Source organism: Oryzias latipes, chromosome 5 (genome assembly GCF_053564925.1).
Source record: "Oryzias latipes strain Hd-rR chromosome 5, Olatipes_Hd-rR_3.1".
Lineage (NCBI taxonomy): Eukaryota > Metazoa > Chordata > Actinopteri > Beloniformes > Adrianichthyidae > Oryzias > Oryzias latipes.
Window position 1 is genome coordinate 627,841 of NC_136241.1, and position 19,401 is coordinate 647,241.

Below are 19,401 nucleotides of genomic sequence, written 5' to 3' on the forward strand. Positions count from 1 at the left end.
ATCTAACACCACTCTTCGCACACCAACTCCAAACCCACCTCCTCAATCACTTCTGGATTCCTCCCGGAACATTACGGAGGAGCCTATGCAGATCGGACATTCTAAACTAACTATGGAAGAACGTCAAAAACGGAGAGAGGAGGGTTCTTGCTTCTTCTGCGGTAACCATGGTCACCTAGTAGAAAAATGTCAGTTGCATTTAAACATCAAGAAGACAGGCCGCGGGCGGGTGACTATGTATGTTCCACAAAAAACTTTTTTTTTTTGCTTCTGTCAAGATTTGCAGTCAGTCTGAGATTTTTGATTTTCAAGCCCTGATCGATTCTGGTGCTGAACAAAGCTTAATTGATTTCCATCTAGTCACGCAACTTTCTCTGCCCACTGAACCTCTGGATTCCCCTATCGAGGCTGCAGGATTAGGAGGTCAGCACCTCTCACGTATAACCCATCGCACAAACATATACTCCTTATTACGTCAGGTAACCACAGGGAATGCATCCAAATCTTTATCACGCAATCCTCTCAGACACCCATTTGTCTGGGGTTTCCCTGGCTCAAGTTACATAATCCTCAATTTGATTGGGCTAACCAACGCATAACTAATTGGAGTACCTTCTGTATGGCTAATTGTCCCTAGTCGGCTGTTCCGTCTGTTCCTCCACCCGTTTCTAGCACTTTGGAGAATGTTGACTTTTCTAAGATTCCTACCTGTTACCATGATCTGAAATCCGTTTTCTGCAAGGTTAAAGCTGGCACTTTACCACCTCACAGACCCTCTGATTGTTCCATAGATCTTCTCAATGTTGCTACCCTACCTAAGGCTAGACTATTCAATTTGTCCGGTCCCGAGAAAGCAGCTATGGAAAGTTACATCCAAGAGGCACTTTCCTTGGGCCACATCCGTCCGTCCTCTTCACCGGTAGGGGCGGGTTTCTTTTTCGTCGAGAAGAAAGACAAATCCTTACACCCTTGCATTGACTATCATGAATTAAATCAGATAACTGTTAAGGACAAATACTCACTTCCACTTAATAGCTCCGTTTTAAATTCAGTCTAAGAAGCCTGTGTCTTTTCCAAATTAGATCGTCGCAATACCTATCACCTTGTTTGTATTAAAGAAGGAGACGAATGGAAAACAGCCTTCAATACATCCTTAGGCCCCTCCAAATATCTCGTGATACCCTTTGGCCTGACCAACGCCCCCGCTGTTTTCCAGAGACTCGTTAACGATGTTCTCAGAGACTTCTTCAACCGTTTTTTGTTTGTTTACCTGGATGAAATCCTAATTTACCCTCAAAATCCTGTTCAACACGAAAACCACGTCCGCCTTGTACTGGAGAAGCTTTTAGAAAATCAACTATACGTCAAGTCCGAAAAATTTGAATTTCATGTCTCCCCTATCTCTTTCCTGGGTTACATCATTGAGGCGCCTCACATTCGACCTGATCCAGCTAAGATAGAAGCTGTCCTCAAATAGGAGCCTCCTGACACTCGTAAGAAACTGCAACAGTTTTTGGGATTCGCCAACAGCAGTGTCGCTTCGCCTTTAACCAGACTCACATCCATCGTCAAACCATACAAATAGAACCCTGAAGCCCAAGTAGCTATTGAATTTTTTAAGGAACTCTTCATCACATCCCCATTCTCATTCAACCGGACCCTAATAGACAATTCATCGTGGAAGTCGACGCCTCCCACACTGGAGTTGGAGCAGTCCCCTCGCAGAGGGAGAATCTTCAGGCGAGCTCAAAACTTGTGCTTTCCCCCCCCCGTAAACTATCCCCAGCAGAACAAAATTAAGACGTGGGAAATCGAGAACCGCTGGCGATTAAGCTCGCTTTGGAGGAGTGGCACCATTGGCTGGAGGGGGCGGTGCAACCCTTAGTCATTCAGACGGACTGTAAGAAATTGGCTTACCTACGCATGGCTAAGAGACTCAACTTCCGTCAAGCCCATTGGTGTCTCTTCTTTGATCGGTTCGACTTCACTATCAGCTGCAGACAAGGCAGTCGCAGACTCCTCGTTTTGCTCTGCCTTGGGAGCCACTGTTAGTGGTTACCATCCCCAGTCCAATAGTCAAGCAGAGAGGGCGAACCAGGAGCTGGAACCGGCACTCCGTTGCCTGGTGTTGGTTGAGTATGCCCACAATATTCACAAAGCGTTACCCAGGAACTCGATTTGGCAGTGCCCTTGGTCCAACACCATCTGCAAAGATGCCTGCGCACCAAGGAGAGCAACTGCTGCATCGCCAATCGCCACAGGATGGTGGGACCCACTTACCAGCCTGATCAAAGGGTTTGGCTCTCATCACCGAACATCCCCATTCAGTCCATTTCCCGCAAACTGGCTCCCCGTTTCATCGGTCCATTCGTCATTGAGAGGATCATCAACCCCACCACCCCACCATCAACCTTTGCACAGGTTACCTGCGGCCCTCAAGGTACACCCATCTTTCCACGTTTCACAGATTAAGTCCGTCCAGGTAAGTCCTCTGTGCCTGCTGTCGATGATACGCCCGGCTTTCAATGTTAGCCGGGTGTTGGATGTTCGACGCCGGGGTCGAGGTTTCCAGTTCCTGTTGGACTGGGAGAGTTACGGTCCTGAGGAACGATCCTGGATCTTCTGTTTTCTCATCTTGGATCTGTCCCTCATCGGGGAATTTTACCGGGCTCACCCAGACCGGCGGCCTGGACCGCCCGGCGGTGCTCGTTGAGGGGGGTACTGTCATGGTGCCTGAGGCAGTCTCTCCTCCCCCTCCCCTCTCTGCTCAGCCTTCTGATTGAGACCAACTGTGGACACTCACCTCATCTACCACCAGCCTTCTTAAGGAGATCCAGCTCCACCATTCATCGCCAGTTTGTTATACCTTATGGTGCTTAGCCTGGTCTACTAGTGAGTTCTCTATGCTCTTGTGCTCTCCCTCCTCACTAATCTTGTTTCTCTACCTCGCCTACAGGACCATAGACCACGAGTGTTCACCTGAGTCTTAGTTTTCCAAGAGCAGCCTGATTCACGCCACGCTCCAGCCACGCGACCACTCCAGCCAAGCCACGATTCCCAGCCACGCCACCACTCCAGCCAAGCCATGACTCACAGCCACGCCAAGAACTCCAACCACGCCACACCTTCAATCCATAGCTCCCGCTATCCAAACCAATATCGGCACATCATCAGCGCTTCTTCAACAAACTCATCTTCGGATCCTCGTCCAGGAAAACAAACTCATTACTCACAATCTCAATCTCCTGTGTTTCCTTCCGGGTTCCAGCGTCTGGGTCTGGCATAGCATAGCAAGACATGACAATATTACCTCTTTTTGTTTTTATATTTGATTACATTCAGAAAAGGACTTTGGCAGTCTCATTAAATATATGCTATTTGACTACTTTTTACCATTTTATTTATAACTGCATATTACTGTCAGTGTGCCACCAAATTTCCTGTCTAACCCCATTATTCATGCAGTCTGAACAGACAAATTGTGCGACTGCGAATTTGAATCGTTTTTTTTATTCAAATTCTGACCTTTTTAAAAAGTCTGAGGACATCCTCTCCAACATGTGTCAGACGCACAATGACGTTGTTGTTGTAGATCTCGCTGAGAGTTGCGTGATCTCTGCTTTCTCGTCGGGTCTGGTCCAAGACCAAATACCAGCAGTTCACAGTGGAGAGGAGATTTTGATCTTTCCTGGAACAATGAGGGAGAAGACTTTGTTAGCATGTGGGCAGCGAATGGCTTGCGTGCGCCCTGTGTGCACTGTAAACCCGAATGGATTCATTGGAGTCAATTTTTAAGAGGAAACTGATTACATAATATTTTTGAAGTTATCTTACTCAAAATTACATGTTATTCAAAACTTGTGTAAAATGTTTGAGTTGAATAAAATATTTTATATATATATATATATATATATATATATATATATATAAAATAATATTATGTTATATCCAACCATAACAAGACTAAGCTCAATCACTACTCAAAGTGCTGCTCTTATTAATAATATTTTTACAAATTATTTAGAATACACTCATATGAGTGGACTAATATGTGATATTACTGATTTTTTACTAGTTTCAATGTGAAGACAAAGAAAAACTTAATTTTCTCAATAATCGCCCGAAGTCAGAACTGTCTCCCACCAGCGCGAGTAATCTCCAAAGTACTGAGTGTACATCATCTCCGGGGTGCAGTTTCTGAGTGCTGAGTGTTTCTGGCTCTCATTTGCCAAATCAATCCCAGTCTACTTAAGCAAGCACTGAGCCTCACTCAGTGCAAAGTATTGTTTGTGCCGTTTTGCCGTCATTGCTGGGCGTTATATCTGGACCTGATCCTCTGATTTCCTGACCTTGTCTCTGACTCTTTGCCTGCCGCTTGACCCGATTCTCGCCTGGATCCTGACTATCCTGTCTCCTCTCTGATGAACATATGCCTGTCACTAACTCCTGCCTGCATGACCCTGATTTAGCTTTGTAGACTTTTAGCAGAGCTAATAAACCTGCTGCATTTGGAACCAGCCGTCTGTCTGTTCTTGTGACAATAATGACTTATCCAGACAAAACTGGAACTCTGTGTACAGAGAGAAAGATGTGGACATCGCTTAGAAATATGTCTATGAAGACTCTCATTCATCCAGGTTGGTTCCATTGTAGTAGGTTTAGGGGCTGTCATCTGGACTTGGTTTTTAAAGTTAGAAGATGTTTCACTTCCTATCCAAGAGGCTTTGTCAATTCTGAAAAAGCTGGATAGAGTATAGTATAGTGGATAGAGTACACAACATTACTCTGTTTGTAGCTGGGAATTTTGTCCTTTGGATGAACCAGTTTTTGTCTGAGAGTATTGACTGCAAAGAGAACTGCAATGAACAGTATATAGGAGAAACAAAACAACCTCTACACAAGCGGCTCTACCAACATCGCAGAGCCAACCCAAGTGGACCTGAGTCTGCAGTGCATCTCCACCTGAAGGCCACAAACCACTCGTTCGAGGATAGTGAAGTCCGAATTCTAGCCAGAGAGAAAGGATGGTTTGAGCGAGGAGTGAAAGAAGCCATCTTTGTCAAGAAGGACAAACCTTCTCTTAATAAGAATGGTGGTCTCAGATTTATTCTTCCATCCATATACGGCAGTGTTTTGAAACCTAAACAACCCAAACCAGTTCCACCTGAGTCGTTAACAGCGGAAAGAGACGAGCAGTTTGGGGAGGGATTCACTGGCTCCCCAACCCCCAGCTGAGGACAAAGGACTCTTAACGACCCGAAAACCATGTAGGCTAAGTTGACAATACCATCCAGTTTCAGGTCTGACTCCTCCCCCATGAGCACATATATACCAGCTCTTCCACCAGCTTTTTCAGAATTGACAAAGCCGCTTGGATAGGAGGTGAAACGTCTTCTAACTTTAAAAACCAAGTCCAGATGACAGCCCCTAAACCTACTACATCGCTTAGAAATGTTTTTTTTAGCAATATTCATCTCAATTTACAATAAAAACTGTCCAATGCATAAATTTAAGAACAAATTTACCAAATGCCCTTGGTTAACTAACGGTTTACAGGATGCTTGTAAAGTAAAAAGTAACCTCTATGAAAAATTCTTAAAACAGAGGACAACAGAAACCAAACAAAGATATAAATCACACAAAAATAAACTAGTAAAATGTTTACTACACTCCTCATTGTCCCCCACTTCCTCATGGGCGGAGGTGGGCGGCCCTGTCTTGCTCTCTCCAGACTGGTTGCCTGGAGCATGGGGCAGGTCTCCCTTGGGGGGCCCTGGCTCATGCCTGGTGTTGGGTGTGTGTGTGTGTGTGTGGGGGGGGTATGTTCGGAACTCCCGGGTGGTGGTGGGCAGCTCGTGGGCCGTTCCTATTAGCCATCGTCTGGGCGTTTGCCTGGATTTCCAGGCGGGCGGGCGAATTCCCTCTATCTGCTGTATCATGCCAGTGTCGGGGGGACCTGGCTACCACCACCGCTTCGGCAGGGGTCTTGGCGTGGGGACGGCCGGTGTCTCCCTCCTTCTTTTTACATTCCATCATCCACCTCAGCAGAACATAACTCCCCACCTGAGTACAGGTGTCAGCTCACCTTTGCACAGCAATATGAGTGACAGAATGAAGAGCTTTACATGTGTGGGTTTTTTTGTATGCATGTGTGTGAACTGTAGTTGTGTTGAGTACATGTTGACATGATTATGTGTGCAGATTTTTGGAGCGAACAGGTATGTTTAAATCACCTGAGTATGTGTGTAGACAGGCCCCGCCCCTTTTTAGTAACATTTACACCAAACAGTATTGATGATAATCCTCCAGCATCTTGTTGCTTTATGATTGTACCCCACCTCCTCTGTAATTATCCTCCAGATCTCCGTAACCCTTGTGCTATCCTAGGCACTTTAACATTGGGAGTTGGGTCATCTAGACCCACTAGACCAGGGGTGGGCAATTCCAGGCCTCGAGGGCCGGTGTGTCTGCATGATTTCCAGATAGTCAGCCCTACTCATGGCTGATTACCTGATTCAGGTGTGTCCAGCCAATAATCTTGCCCTACTCATGGCTGATTACCTGGTTAAGGTGTGTCCAGCCAATTAGAACACGCCAGAGCAGGGTATGCTGGAAAACATGCAGGAATGCGGCCCTCAGTGCCCACCTCTGCACTAGACAGTGCTCTGAACCTTTTTTGTTCAATGATTTGTGATCTTCACTGTTGTCCATGGATTACATGAAATCTTTCCACCTTTATCCACCTTTGTCATGGTAGGAATAACACGTCAATATAAGGGTGGGGTCATCTAAGATAGCACAAGGGTTAACTCCCCTTTGCCCCCTGTGAAGAATAGTTAGAAACTGCCTTTAACTTTTATTACACTAATGGTTTAAACTTAATTCACTGAGCATGTATTGTCATCTCAAAATTATATTACATTTGAAGAAAGCACAGCTAAGCTATTGTTCTAACAGTTTCTTCCCATACTCCCTCTTTTCTGTGCATGTTTTCTGCTGAGCAGGCCTCAGACTTATCTTCACTTTAGCCTTGGAGGTTCTCTCCAGCAGTAACCTGTGGGCGTGATTTTCACACGAGGCCCATCGGACCATCTTCTGAATATGCAAATGCAGGGTTTTTATACCAAAGCCCATCCCTGAGCTCGTTGGTTCGGACTTTGAATGTACCATGTTCATGTCTGTCCCCTTCGTGTTTGGACGAAGTAAAACCTCCACAAAAGCTAAGTTTTGTCTCTGAGTCATTATTCATTATTTCTGTGTGTAAGAAACTGACGGGGTTACGAACTAAAATTTAATACAGTCCTTTCTAGAAAATCCAGTTTCTTCACACCCCCTTTCTTCTGTGCCCTTTCTCCTTGTCTTCAACGCCCCTCCCTTCTGTCCTCTTCTTCTTTTCCGTACGGTCCCACAAAAAAGGAGACCAAGCCTTTCAAAGTTACTTGAACTTTGGGCTGAATTTTTTTCTAGCTGATCAAACAGCAGATTTCTGTATTGACTTACATGAATATTTTTCCAGTTTTATTGTATTTTATATTTTTCTAGTTTATTTTAAGCAAAATCTGCTATAGCTGTTGATGGGGCTCCAGCTGTCATCGAACAGCAAAACCAACGCAAAGCTGCAGGAGACTATCTTCTAAATGTGCTTTATTACTGTGATAATTATGCCGCTAACACAAAGCTAAACTCCTCCTAGCATGTATCTCTTAGCAGCCGGACACACGAAGATAGCACTGACGTCATCACCCCGCCTCCACGCTGGAAATGCAAATTCAAATTGAATAATGCGACAATGTTCACAGGGTGGATGTTAAAATGAAAATGCAATCCCCTCTTTGCATTTTCATTTAATTATGACACAGAATAAGCGGCTTTTAAGTAGAAATGAAAAAGGGTTTTAAAGTATTGCTTTTTAATTTTAATTTTGAGTCATTTGATGCAGCTTCATTTTGAAAATTAAAAAGCATTTCTGTTACTCCATTTTAATTGTAAAATTAGACATTTCTAAATGAATTTTGCTACACATTTACCAGAGAACTTTTCAAAATGATATGTCAAATACCATTTTATTATCGTTTTAATTAAGTGACAGAATAAGCGTTGTTGAAGAAGAAAAAACATTTTGAAGGATTGCTTTTTCATTTTAATTTCGAGTCAAAAAATGCAGTTACATTTTGAAAATGAAAAAGCATTTCTGGTTTTGACTTTTATCTTAATTATGCTACAGAATCATATTGAAATGACAGCCAAAGCAAAAAAGAGAAAGGGGTGGATGAAGTCTGACCTAGTTAGGAGAAACCCAGCAGCCTGAAGCCACAAGCTTCGTTGGCCTGGCTTCATTTCAGGTCACTTCTTCTGCTTTAACTCCTCCTCCTGCTTGCACCTATTATCCTTTCTCTGTTTTCCTCTGCCTCAGCAGAGCCAGTGGTCAGTGTGACACATTTGTTATAGTTGTTTACCCGTCTGCCAGGTTTGTCAGAGGGCTTAACCGCTGAGACTCACTTGAAGTGCTGGTGTTCTCTGGAGGTGCGGATCTTTGCTGAGTAGCGGTCAGCAAGTTTATCCAGGCCTTTGGAGTACTCCAGCTGCAGCTCAGCCTTTCGACGCAAGAACTCCTGCAGGTCTTGCAGCAGCTGCAGCCGGGATTCGGACTGCTGCTCCAGACATCGGAACTGCTCCACCAGCTGGTTACGGATCTCTACATGTCAAAGAGGGAGACCATCGTCAGAAAAATTGTAAAAAATGGAAACCCTTGGTTGGGAGCACACTGCTCCTCACTACTATGTGCTGCTGTCAACGCTGAACCCACAACCTTAAAACAGAGTGAAGCATGTAGAGCAAATGCAAACATAGAAATGTGGACTTAATGATAAAAGAACAAAGCCATCATGACTGGGGGAAACTAAACGCCAAAGTGAATTTGCTTGATGCCCGCATGATAATGTGTGTGTTGAAATCTGAGATTGTGTGGGGGTCTCTGCATGCTGGGACAGCACATGTGCATACAGTATGAGATGCACGTCTGATGATTGCAGCAGACGGCACGGAAAATACTAAATAGGTCAGCTTCTATGAATGCATTTTGCTGAAGAGGCCCTTTTTAAAGGGACAAAAAATAGTAAACATACTTTTGATTGAAACATTGTAATATTTTTATGGGTTATTTTCTTGCCCATAGGAGGTCTGGAATATTATAGCTCCTGGTCATTACATAAGAAAAGGAATCTCACAGTGTGTCAACAGATATACATGTACAGAAATAAACGTGTATGTATTTCCTTAAATCCTTTATTATCTTCATTAGAAATAACAAAATAGATGTAAGGATTAAACCAATAATTCAAATAAAAAATGATCACATGTAAACAAGGATTAAGCAAAAGACGTATATTTTTCTACTCATGAAGCAAACCTTTTCAGATTTTTACAAAGGTCACATGGTTAGCTCATGTTGCTGTTAGACTTATTTCATATATATACATATATGTATATGTATGTTTGTATGTAGTACCAAGTACCAAGGGATGGAAACATCGGGAAGAAGGAACATGAGAAACTGAATAAATACCAGGGACTCAGAGAAGAACTGGAGAAAGCATGGAAGGTGAAGGTGACAGTGGTACCTGTGGTAACTTCTTTTACTTATACTCAAGTATGCCTGAAAAATCGGGATGTAATGATACAGTGTTTTGATTCGTATCATAATTTGTGGTTGACGATACAATTCCAAGTCAATATTGGTTCATTTTGAATGATCCGATTGGATTCATTCTCTGACCTAAAATGGATCCAGGACATCTTAGCCAAAACTTCAACAGTGTGACTCAGAGAGAAATTCCTGCTACTGAACAGGGAAGTTTTCCAGATTCCTTGTATTTCTTGCAAGATAATCAAGTGTAAAATAAATACCGTAATTTCCGGACTATAAGCCGCTACTTTTTTCCTGCGCTAACAACCCTGCGGCTTGTTCAGTGACGCGGCTAATTTATGGATTTAATTGGCGGCCGCCATGTACGTACTTTCCAAGCACAAGTCATTTGTTTTTCAACACATTAAACAGCCAAACAGCATGGACCTCACTTCAGGTCTTAGACACTTCAGTCATGGTTCAACAAAATGAAACACGCATGCCCGGCCACATCCCAGAATCCTTTGGTGCCATTAGACCCAACGTGCACGTGATCGCTGCTACGATATGATGAAGCTTTCAAGTTAAAAGCAATAGTTAAAAGCAGCATAAAAAAATCCAACATCACCAACGGGTTTGGAAAAGCTGGTCAGCTGCGTGACGGAGAGAACAGCGCATGCTCCGGAGTGAATTTACCTCTGAGTCATAGTGACTCGGCTGGCTGCACGTAAATATGTGGGAATAACATCAGCCTTTATTTTGCCGGGACACGACTGGAAACACAAATCCACGTGATTGATTTTACGGTTTCTAAGGACTGTCCGGAATTTTGCATTGAAAAGCTCACAGCCTCCGTGTGAGCTGGAGACATGTTCTCCTGCTGCTCATCACATAGAGCTGCGGGGTCGATGGCAGTCTGAAGGCTCCCACACGTAACAACGCATCCGCCCCTCATACACAAAACGTACAGCATTAAGTCCGATTGCTCTGCACAGACACGATTTTCTCCTCCCTGGAGCCGCCCTAGCCAGAGGTGTCGGAGAAGATAGGAAGGGGAGCGCGCGGGGCAAGCGCGGAGCGCAGAGAGGCGTCCGCGGAGCAACAGTGTTTGTTGTGGAAGGAAACTTCTTACGCACGCATCGCGCTGAGGCGCGCGTATCGCGCTGAGGCGCGCGCTTTTCAGTCGCCGCTGCTTTATTTTACCGGTGTATTCTCTTAACCAGCCCCGTTACTCCCATAACGCTGCCGCGACACAAGCGGAAGGAGAGCTTTTCCCGTTCACCCCTCCATGCACTGCTGATACTTGCTCATTCTTAAACACGTACAACAGTGTGGCGAGGCCCCGCCTTTAGCCCCTAAGACTCATGGGAAATGGGGGATCGCGGATGTAAATTTCCTCATCATAACTGAGGGATGTAATGTTGATTAGATGGTTACTGTTTGTAATTTTATGTATGATACCTAGATTGTCAATAAGTAAAAAAAACAAAAAAATAAAAATAAATTAAAAAACCATAACTGAGGAACTTGTGAACAGAATAAAGGTCCATGCTTTTTAGCAGATATGGGTGTACTCTAAATGCATGAGCTCGAGGCAAGGCTGACTCCTCCCACAGTGTGGTTATAAATCTCACTTGGTTTGGGAGTCAGGACGTGATTGGTCAGGTTTACTGTGTTGCCTAATCCATGCGGCTTTTACTCCAATGCGGCTTGTGTATGTTTAAAAGCAATTAAACAGGTGAAAATGGGTGGGTGCGGCTTGTAATCGGGTGCGCTTTGTAGTCCGGAATTTACGGTATGTGTCCAAACTAACAAGTAAACAAGAATGAATGTCAAACATTATGAAACATTATTTTCGTAGTTTCCTAAAGTTCAGCCCACTGTTGAATCCAAAGGGAACATTCTAGCAAACTGTATGGTCACATGACTTTCCTCGCATTGGACTGGAATGACGGACTGATAATTTTTTCCTGCATCACATGTGGGTTGTACGCTGTGTTGCCCTTTGTGGTTTTACCTAATAGCAAGATAATCCTATCCTCAATCCTCAATCCAAACCGTATTTTCTAAAATCCATATGATTAATTTGCTTCATTTTGAAATGATTTTATCTTGGTATAGGTTAATTTGATTCAAATAAAAACTTGCCTCGGACAGATCAATCTGATCAAACCTTGTGCTATCCTAGGCACTTTAACGTTGGGAGTTGGGTCATCTAGACCCACTAGACAGTGCTCTGAACCTTTTTTCTTCAATGATTTGTGATCTTCACAAATTACATGAAATCTTTCCAACTTTATCCACCTTTGTCATGGTACTGAGAACCCGTCAAAGTAAGGGGGGGGTCATCTAAGAGAGCACAAGGGTTAACTGACTAATTGTTTCACAACCCTGCTTTTTCTCTTCAAGAAAACAGCAATATTAATTCTCAACACAGAAGGTTAAGAAATCTGGAATAAATGTTTCAGAAAACAGCTTTCATTTCTTAATTATAAAATAACAGTAACAATATGTAAATGATGCAGAATTACCACAGTATCGGTAGCTTAACTGCTGCTTCTTTTAGCACATCATGTAGGAAAAGAAGTTGCTAAGTAACAACAGCATTAAATAATTTCTCCACAGGACAATTATCCAGAATTATCATAAAAAACTGTCGGCAGAACTGCTTCTAACATGCTGAACTGTTGCAACTTCAGCAGTATTTATTGTTCCAGGCCAAAGCACCATTGAAGTGGCATGTGTTGACTAAACACACAGATGTGCACAAGGGAATTTAAACAAAGTTCCTTTCAACAGAAAATCTTCAGAACCATTTGAGAAATACTGAGATGATTAATGATTCCACTGCTGCCACATGAATTTGGTAATCTAAAAAGGATGTTTCAGTTGGAAAAAATGTCCCTTTAAGAGAAGCCCTTTTGTTCATTTTAGGATGTGATATATGCATTGATTAAAGAGATCTCTTCCTCAGCATCTGTGTGAAGCTGTGAATGATTGAGCAAGACAGAGAAACAAAGTAAATATTTATTCCATCAGTATGGAGATGCAGTGATCTCCCCTTTCTGGCCCCTACACTTGCCCAGTTGCCTGGTTACATGCCTCTGGAGGCATTTCAATGAGAGTGTGCCAGTTCCCTCCTCTAGCAGTCACAGCAGTGGAGTCAGGCTGCTTAGCATAATGGCCAAGGACAAGGGCAACTTACTTCTCAAAATACATAGCAAACAGCCTGTGATGATGAATGAGGCTGCAATGACACTCAAAGGGAAGGAACTCCACTGTGCTCTTGGACTAAAACAAATGAGTAAACATAGCAATTAGTGGGCCTTTGTGACTTAAATCATCTAAATTCCATGGTAGTTGAGTCAAAGAGTGAGAAAACACCATAAAGAGCTAATCTAAATGGATTTCTCTTCTTAAATTTGCAAGTAAAGCATCAAAATGCAATCACATTTTTGCATGTGGCCTTCATATGTGTCTGCTATTTTTAGATCCTAAACTGTTGAATTCTGAATGAATTCTCCATTTATTCTTGTTTATTTGTTTGTTTGTACATATCTCATTTACTCTTGGTTAAAATAATTTGTACTAAGCTCGATCTCCCATTTAGGTCCAGACTCTATGGCTGGATAGTTCTGATATCGAATTTTTTTTTTTTTTGCTATGCTAATGTTAGCTTGGACTTGTGAGGTGCTATATGCTAGCGGGAGAGCATGTAAACAAAGGAATGCTGGGAAATTAGCAGAGCTAACTTCTGCGCCGACAGTCCCACCCACAACCCGGATGAGAATTTCTATTTCTGCGCTGCAGAAATAAATATATTCATCAAATTCAATAAATGTCTTAGGAAAGTAAACTTTTCAGTTAAAACTATCCACATTCTTCTCAGGCCAGCAGAGAGATGTAGTCTCTCCAGTTTGTCCTGGCTCTTCTCCGAAGCCTCCACCCAGTGGGACATGTCCTCTTGACGTCCAGGAGGCATCCTGACCAGATTCCCAAGCAACCTCAACTGGCTCCTCTTGATGCCATTAACTCTTCTTCTATAATGTTGATTATTTATCAATTATAAATAATTAAGGACAATTTTGGTCAATTATTGAACCAACTACAACTCAAGACTGGACTTTCCAGTTGACAGAGGGACTGAAGAACGACCTCTGGCCACAATCAAAGAGATTGCTGGGCACATGCTGGAGACTGTCATCTAGAGACCGGGACAGTGGTAATTCCCCAAATCAAAGAACTCCAAAGAACAAATCTTTGGAGGGAGTTGACAGTCCGTGTTGCCCAGCGACAGCCCTAAAACATCACTGCTCTAGAGGAGATCTGCATGGAGGAATGGGCCAAAATACCAGCAATAGTTTGTGAAAACCTGTGAAGACTTACAGAAAACGTTTGGCTTCTATCAGAGCCAACAAAGGGTCTATAAAAAAGTATTGAGTTGAACTTTTGTTGAGGTTTACCTACGATGAAAATTACAGGCCTCTCTCATCTTTTCAAGTGGGAGAACATTCACAATTGGTGGCTGACAAAATACCTTTTTACCCGACTGTATATTACAGATTTGTATAAAATTATTTAACCAATTTTTATTAACTTAAAAATGTCAATCACATTGCATTTTCATTGATGTTTTCTTTATGTTTACTTGAGGTTAAATATTATTTCTCTTACATTTTTACACATGTATACTGTTTCCTTTGTTGTGATTTTAATAAAATACTGTTTTTTGACAATTACCGTATTTTCCGGACTATAAGCCGCTACTTTTGTCACGAACTTTCAACCCTGCGGCTTATTCAATGATGCGGCTAATTTATTCCGTTTCGGATTCACATCACTCCGGTGGCCAAAAATCTTCACCAACGTTTCTGGAGGGAATTCCAGGGTTACTCTGCCGCTCTCCCGCCAGGGCCCCTTCCCCTTAGAAAAGACGCCACCGTTTACTGGGCAAACCAAGGAAAAGCTTGCTGAGCTTAAAAGTTTTTGCCCTTCACGCCGCTCGCTGGAGCCTGCGGTCAGCTGGCTGACACCTGTCATCGGTTTCGAGGGGTTGTCAAGCGCCTGCAGGCCTTGCTCCCCCCGCCCGCGCCGCTGAGGGATCAAACCCTGCAATCTACGACCTCTGTGCCAAGATGTTCGGGGATCTAGGCGGTCTGGACCTTCAATAATCACCACGGACACGTTGAGGTTTGCGCTACTGAACGCGCGGACCATTTCAAACAAGTCATTTTATTTGAATGACACTTTCACAACGGAGGGTTTGGACTTCCTGTGCCTCACGGAGACATGGCAGTGGGAGACGGACCACATCCACCTGAACGAACTGTGCCCCCTGGACTGCTCCGCTATGAGCAACCCCCGCTCCTCTGGACGGCGCGGGGGTGGACTGGCTCTCATACATCAGGACCTTTTCCCCAACACCAAACTGAACTTCGACTCTTTCGCCTCATTCGAACTTCAAATCATCAAGGTTGGATCTAATCCGCTGTTGCATTCTAATTTACCGACCTCCTTGCCCTGCACGAGTTTTCTTGGATGAGTTTACTGAGTTTTTATCTAGTATTATCACATTTGATAAAGTGCTTTTAGTGGGTGATTTTAATATTCATATTGATGATTCTTCTTATGTTTTTGCATCAGAATTATCATTTTTAACTGAGTCATTTAATTTTATTCAGCATGTTACAGGTCCCACCCATATCAAAGGTCACACTTTGGACCTGGGGCTTCATTTATAAAACTTTGCGTAGGATTTGCATCAGAAGTGGCATACGGATGAAACATAGGACGTGCGTACGCACAGAAATATTTGGATTTATAAAACCGTGCGCACGCACATCCTACGGACCTTTCCCTTAATAAATCACAATCATTTCTAAATGTAGCGCAGCTTTTGCGGCTTCATGACACGCCCATAGTTGCCCATAAATAGTCCGTGAAACGCCCACAAATGAATATTCATTGATTGCGAAATCATGGCAAACACAGATAGGAAATCAAAAAAAACATAACTTCACTCAATGTGAAGTAGGAGTTATCCTTGGTGAGGTGGAAAGAAGAGAAAAATGTTGTTTGGAGCCCGCAGAGGTCCAACAGGACGGCTAGAGGAAGTCTGAACCGGCTCATAAGCCACTGGTCCTCGTTTGCCAGCAAGTCTTCTTGCTGTCTAAAGATGCGTTCACTCTGAATTCTTCCATTTGCCACATCTTCTAAGAGCGCAAGATCAGCCATTGTGCGTCATTACGCATTGTGATGGGGCATTTTATTTCCATCCATTTAATTGCAAGCTACAGATGTCGGTATTAATCCACGTGGAAATGGGAAATTGATCAGCGCAAATGTAATTTCTTGTTGCTTTCTGAATGGTTGAGACATACGCCATACATTGTTTTATCAAAAATAAAACAAACTAAAGGCATATTCATGAATACCATAATTCCGTAGCTTATGAAGAAATGTTTTACTATGAAAACAACTTTCCCCAGTGGACAATTAATACATCTGTCTGTCTGTCTATCTATCTGTCTATCTAATTGCACCTATATCTGCTCCGCCAGACGGACACATTGACGAGAATATAAGTTTTGTACATTATTTCGTTCTGTTAACTATATTATTTATGAGGATGAATTGCACAACATGCCAATATTGCAGAACATATTTCACTTTTCTTTTTGCAAATATGTGTTCATTTGAATTTCTGTTATAATTTTCGTTTGCTTTTTTTTTTTGTTTCACTGCTGATCGATCAAACGGGTGTTCGTGTAGCTGTTAATTGTAAGACTTGCTTTGTGAAGACTTCATGTTATTTATGAGAGGCAGTTTTGTCATTTTCACGTGTTTCTTCCATCTGCCGACGGTGTCGCCATTTCTCATTTCACCCGTTTTTGTGTGTATGCCTGGGTCAGAGCTTGCTTGATTTTTATAAACATCAACTATTGCGTAGAGAGTGACGTACGCCTTCTTTTGTGCGTACGCAACGTATATAAATGAGGCCCCAGGTCTTTTCTCTAGGCCTAGACATAGATCAGCTCTGTGTGACAGACAGTCATGTAAGTGACCACAGTTTGATCTCTTTTAATATGACATTCCCTCTTTCACCATCTCAGTCTCCTTTTATATCTCAGCGTCGTGTTCTAGGTTAGAATGTTGCTGATTGTTTTATTGACCTGTTTGACATGAATTCTTTTAAGAGTTTTTATGATGTGGATTCTTTTATGCAATCTTTTAGCAGTCACTGTGAATCCATTTTGAACGAGGTTGCTCCTGTCAGAGTGAAAATTGCCTCCTCTAAAATCTCTATTCCATGGATAAATGAAGAAATCCGCTGCTCCAGAAGGCTTTGTCACAAGGTGGAGCGTTTCTGGAAATCAACCAATTTGGAAGTACACAGGTTGCATCTTAAAGATCTGATCTGTGCTCTAAATGAAATGATAAGACTGGCCAGATCAGCTTACTTTTCCAAACTTATTTCTACAAATAGGACAAATCCTAAGGTTGTATTCAACACTCTAGATTCTCTAGTTTCACCTTGTGCCTCTAATTTCCCAAAGCTTTCTCAGCCTGACTGCAGTTCATTTCTTCAAGGTTTCTTAGCTAAGGTTTTGGATGTTGGAGCAAACATCCCTCCTTTAGCCAGTGTTCAACTCTCTCAGAGCCTTCAGTGTCTGCAGTCTTGGTCTAATTTCTCTCCTGTGACAGTGGAGGACGTTCATTCTCTGCTGACAAGGATCAAACCTTCGTCCTGCCCTCTTGACACAATTCCCACCTCTGTCTTCCTGAAAGTGTTTGACAGTATAGGTTCTACTGTTGTAGACCTCATTAATCTTTCTTTGACTTCAGGATCAGTCCCTAAGTTCTTAAAGCATGCTTTAATAAATCCTGTCCTGAAAAAGCCTAATTTGGACCAGTCAGATCCCAAAAATTTCAGACCAATCTCGAAGCTTCCTTTTATTTCTAAAATCTTGGAGAAAGTGGTCGCTGTCCAACTAAATATGTACCTGGAAGAACACAATATATCAGATTCTTTTCAGTCTGGCTTTAAGAAGAACCATTCAACAGAGACAGCTCTCCTAAGAGTTTCAAATGCTTACGGCAGCTGATTCAGGCCAGTATACCGTCCTTATGCTTTTAGACTTGAAATCTGCTTTTGACACTGTGGATCATAAAATTTTAATTGAACATCTTCACAATGACTAAGGTCTCTCTGGGTCAGTTTTTTATTTTTTTTCATATTTTTTTATTGCTTTTTCAACAAAGTTTTAAACACACACAACACAAAATTGACCAAAAGTGTTTATCAGGTCAAGAAGAGGAGGAATAGATTCTTCCATATCGGACAGTGTAAGGACAACATCATCTGCGTACAGGCCAATTATGCTCTCGGAGGTGCCATGCTTTATCCCAACAATGTCCTGGTTTGCTCTAATAGCCATAGCGAGCGGTTCAAGTGCAAGAGCAAAGAGGATTGGAGAGAGACAGCAACCCTGCCTGGTGCCGCGGTGTAATTGGAAAGGGGTAACCCTATTGTTATTAGTAATCACATAGGATTTGGGGCGAGAATAAAGCATTTTCATCACGGTCATAAATCTGTCCCCGAAACCGAACTTCTGGACTGCACAAAACATATAATTCCACTCTATTTGATCAAAGGCCTGCTGGGCATCCAAAGAGAGCACGGCAGCACGAGGGAGTTTTGTGGTATACAGAACATTTAGAAGCCGTCGAGTGTTTGAAAATGCATACCGTTCTGGAATAAACCCTGTTTGATCGCTATGAATAAGCATGCCAATGTGGTCATTCAATCTATTTGTTAAAACCTTGGCAATAATTTTCTGATCACTATTTAACGGACTTAATGGACGATATGATGCAGCATTACCAGCATCTCTCCCTTTTTTCAGCAAGAGACAGATATTAGCATCATATAATGTGTCTGGGAAGCAGCCTTGAGTTATGGAATCATTAATCATGCGAAGCAACAGAGGTGCAAGAATATTGATATGTGCCTTGTAAAACTCGATCCCGAATCTGTTAGGTCCGCAAGCCTTGCCGTTTGGAAACGAGCGGATGGCAGACTTAACTTCTTCTAGCGTGAAGTTGGCTTCCAACTGTTGTCTTGCTGTATCACTCAAAGTAGGAATGTCCAGGCTGTTAAGAAAACCGAATATTTCCTCCTCGGAGGACCCAGCTTTTGAAGTGTACAAGTTTTTGTAGGAGTCATAAAATATTTTATTAATTCTAAGTGGATCTGTAATAATTTCGCCATTGGAGGATGTCAGTTTAAGAATTGCCCTTTCAGCCTGAACACCCTTGAGTTGTCTGGCAAGAACAGAATCAACTTTATCACCGAGCTCAAACTGCTTTTGTTTAAGTTTGCGTATATAATCACAAACCCGTTCACCGAGAATACGGCCATATTCAAGTTTAGCTTTCAACATATCGTTTAAGACTGTCGCAGATTTAGAGATACGGTATGATTCTTCCAGCAAGGGAAGTTGCGACTCAATTTCACACGATCGCTTTTGTCTAGCTTTTTTATTAAAAGATTGATATGAAATAATGTTACCTCTAATTACAACTTTCAATGATTCCCACAACGTAGAATCTGACACCATGCCATTGTCATTAAATTTTAAGAACTCTGAGATCTTGGTGGAAATGTATTCCAAGAAGGATTTGTCCAAGTTCCTCGCAGGATTAAATTTCCAGTTATACATTTGTTTGTCTAACTTGAAATCAATTTTTATATTAAGAGGGGAATGATCAGAGAT

At 42.5% G+C, this 19,401-nt stretch overlaps 1 protein-coding gene across 4 annotated transcripts in view; it reads right to left on the minus strand.

Annotated features, from left to right (window-relative positions):
* Nucleotides 1–19,401, minus strand: part of LOC144992072 (SLIT-ROBO Rho GTPase-activating protein 3-like) — a 104,820-nt gene that overhangs the window by 77,345 nt on the left and 8,074 nt on the right. For 2 of the 4 annotated variants that reach the window (XM_078946713.1, XM_078946712.1), the window contains exons 2-3: nucleotides 8,500–8,695; nucleotides 3,526–3,688 (exon numbers count right to left, since the gene is read on the minus strand). In XM_078946713.1, coding sequence (XP_078802839.1) covers nucleotides 3,526–3,688; nucleotides 8,500–8,695 — 359 coding nt within the window. Of the gene's footprint in view, nucleotides 1–3,233; nucleotides 3,278–3,525; nucleotides 3,689–8,499; nucleotides 8,696–19,401 lie in introns of all 4 variants that reach the window. The other 2 variants (XM_078946714.1, XM_078946715.1) reach the window with 2 other exon arrangements.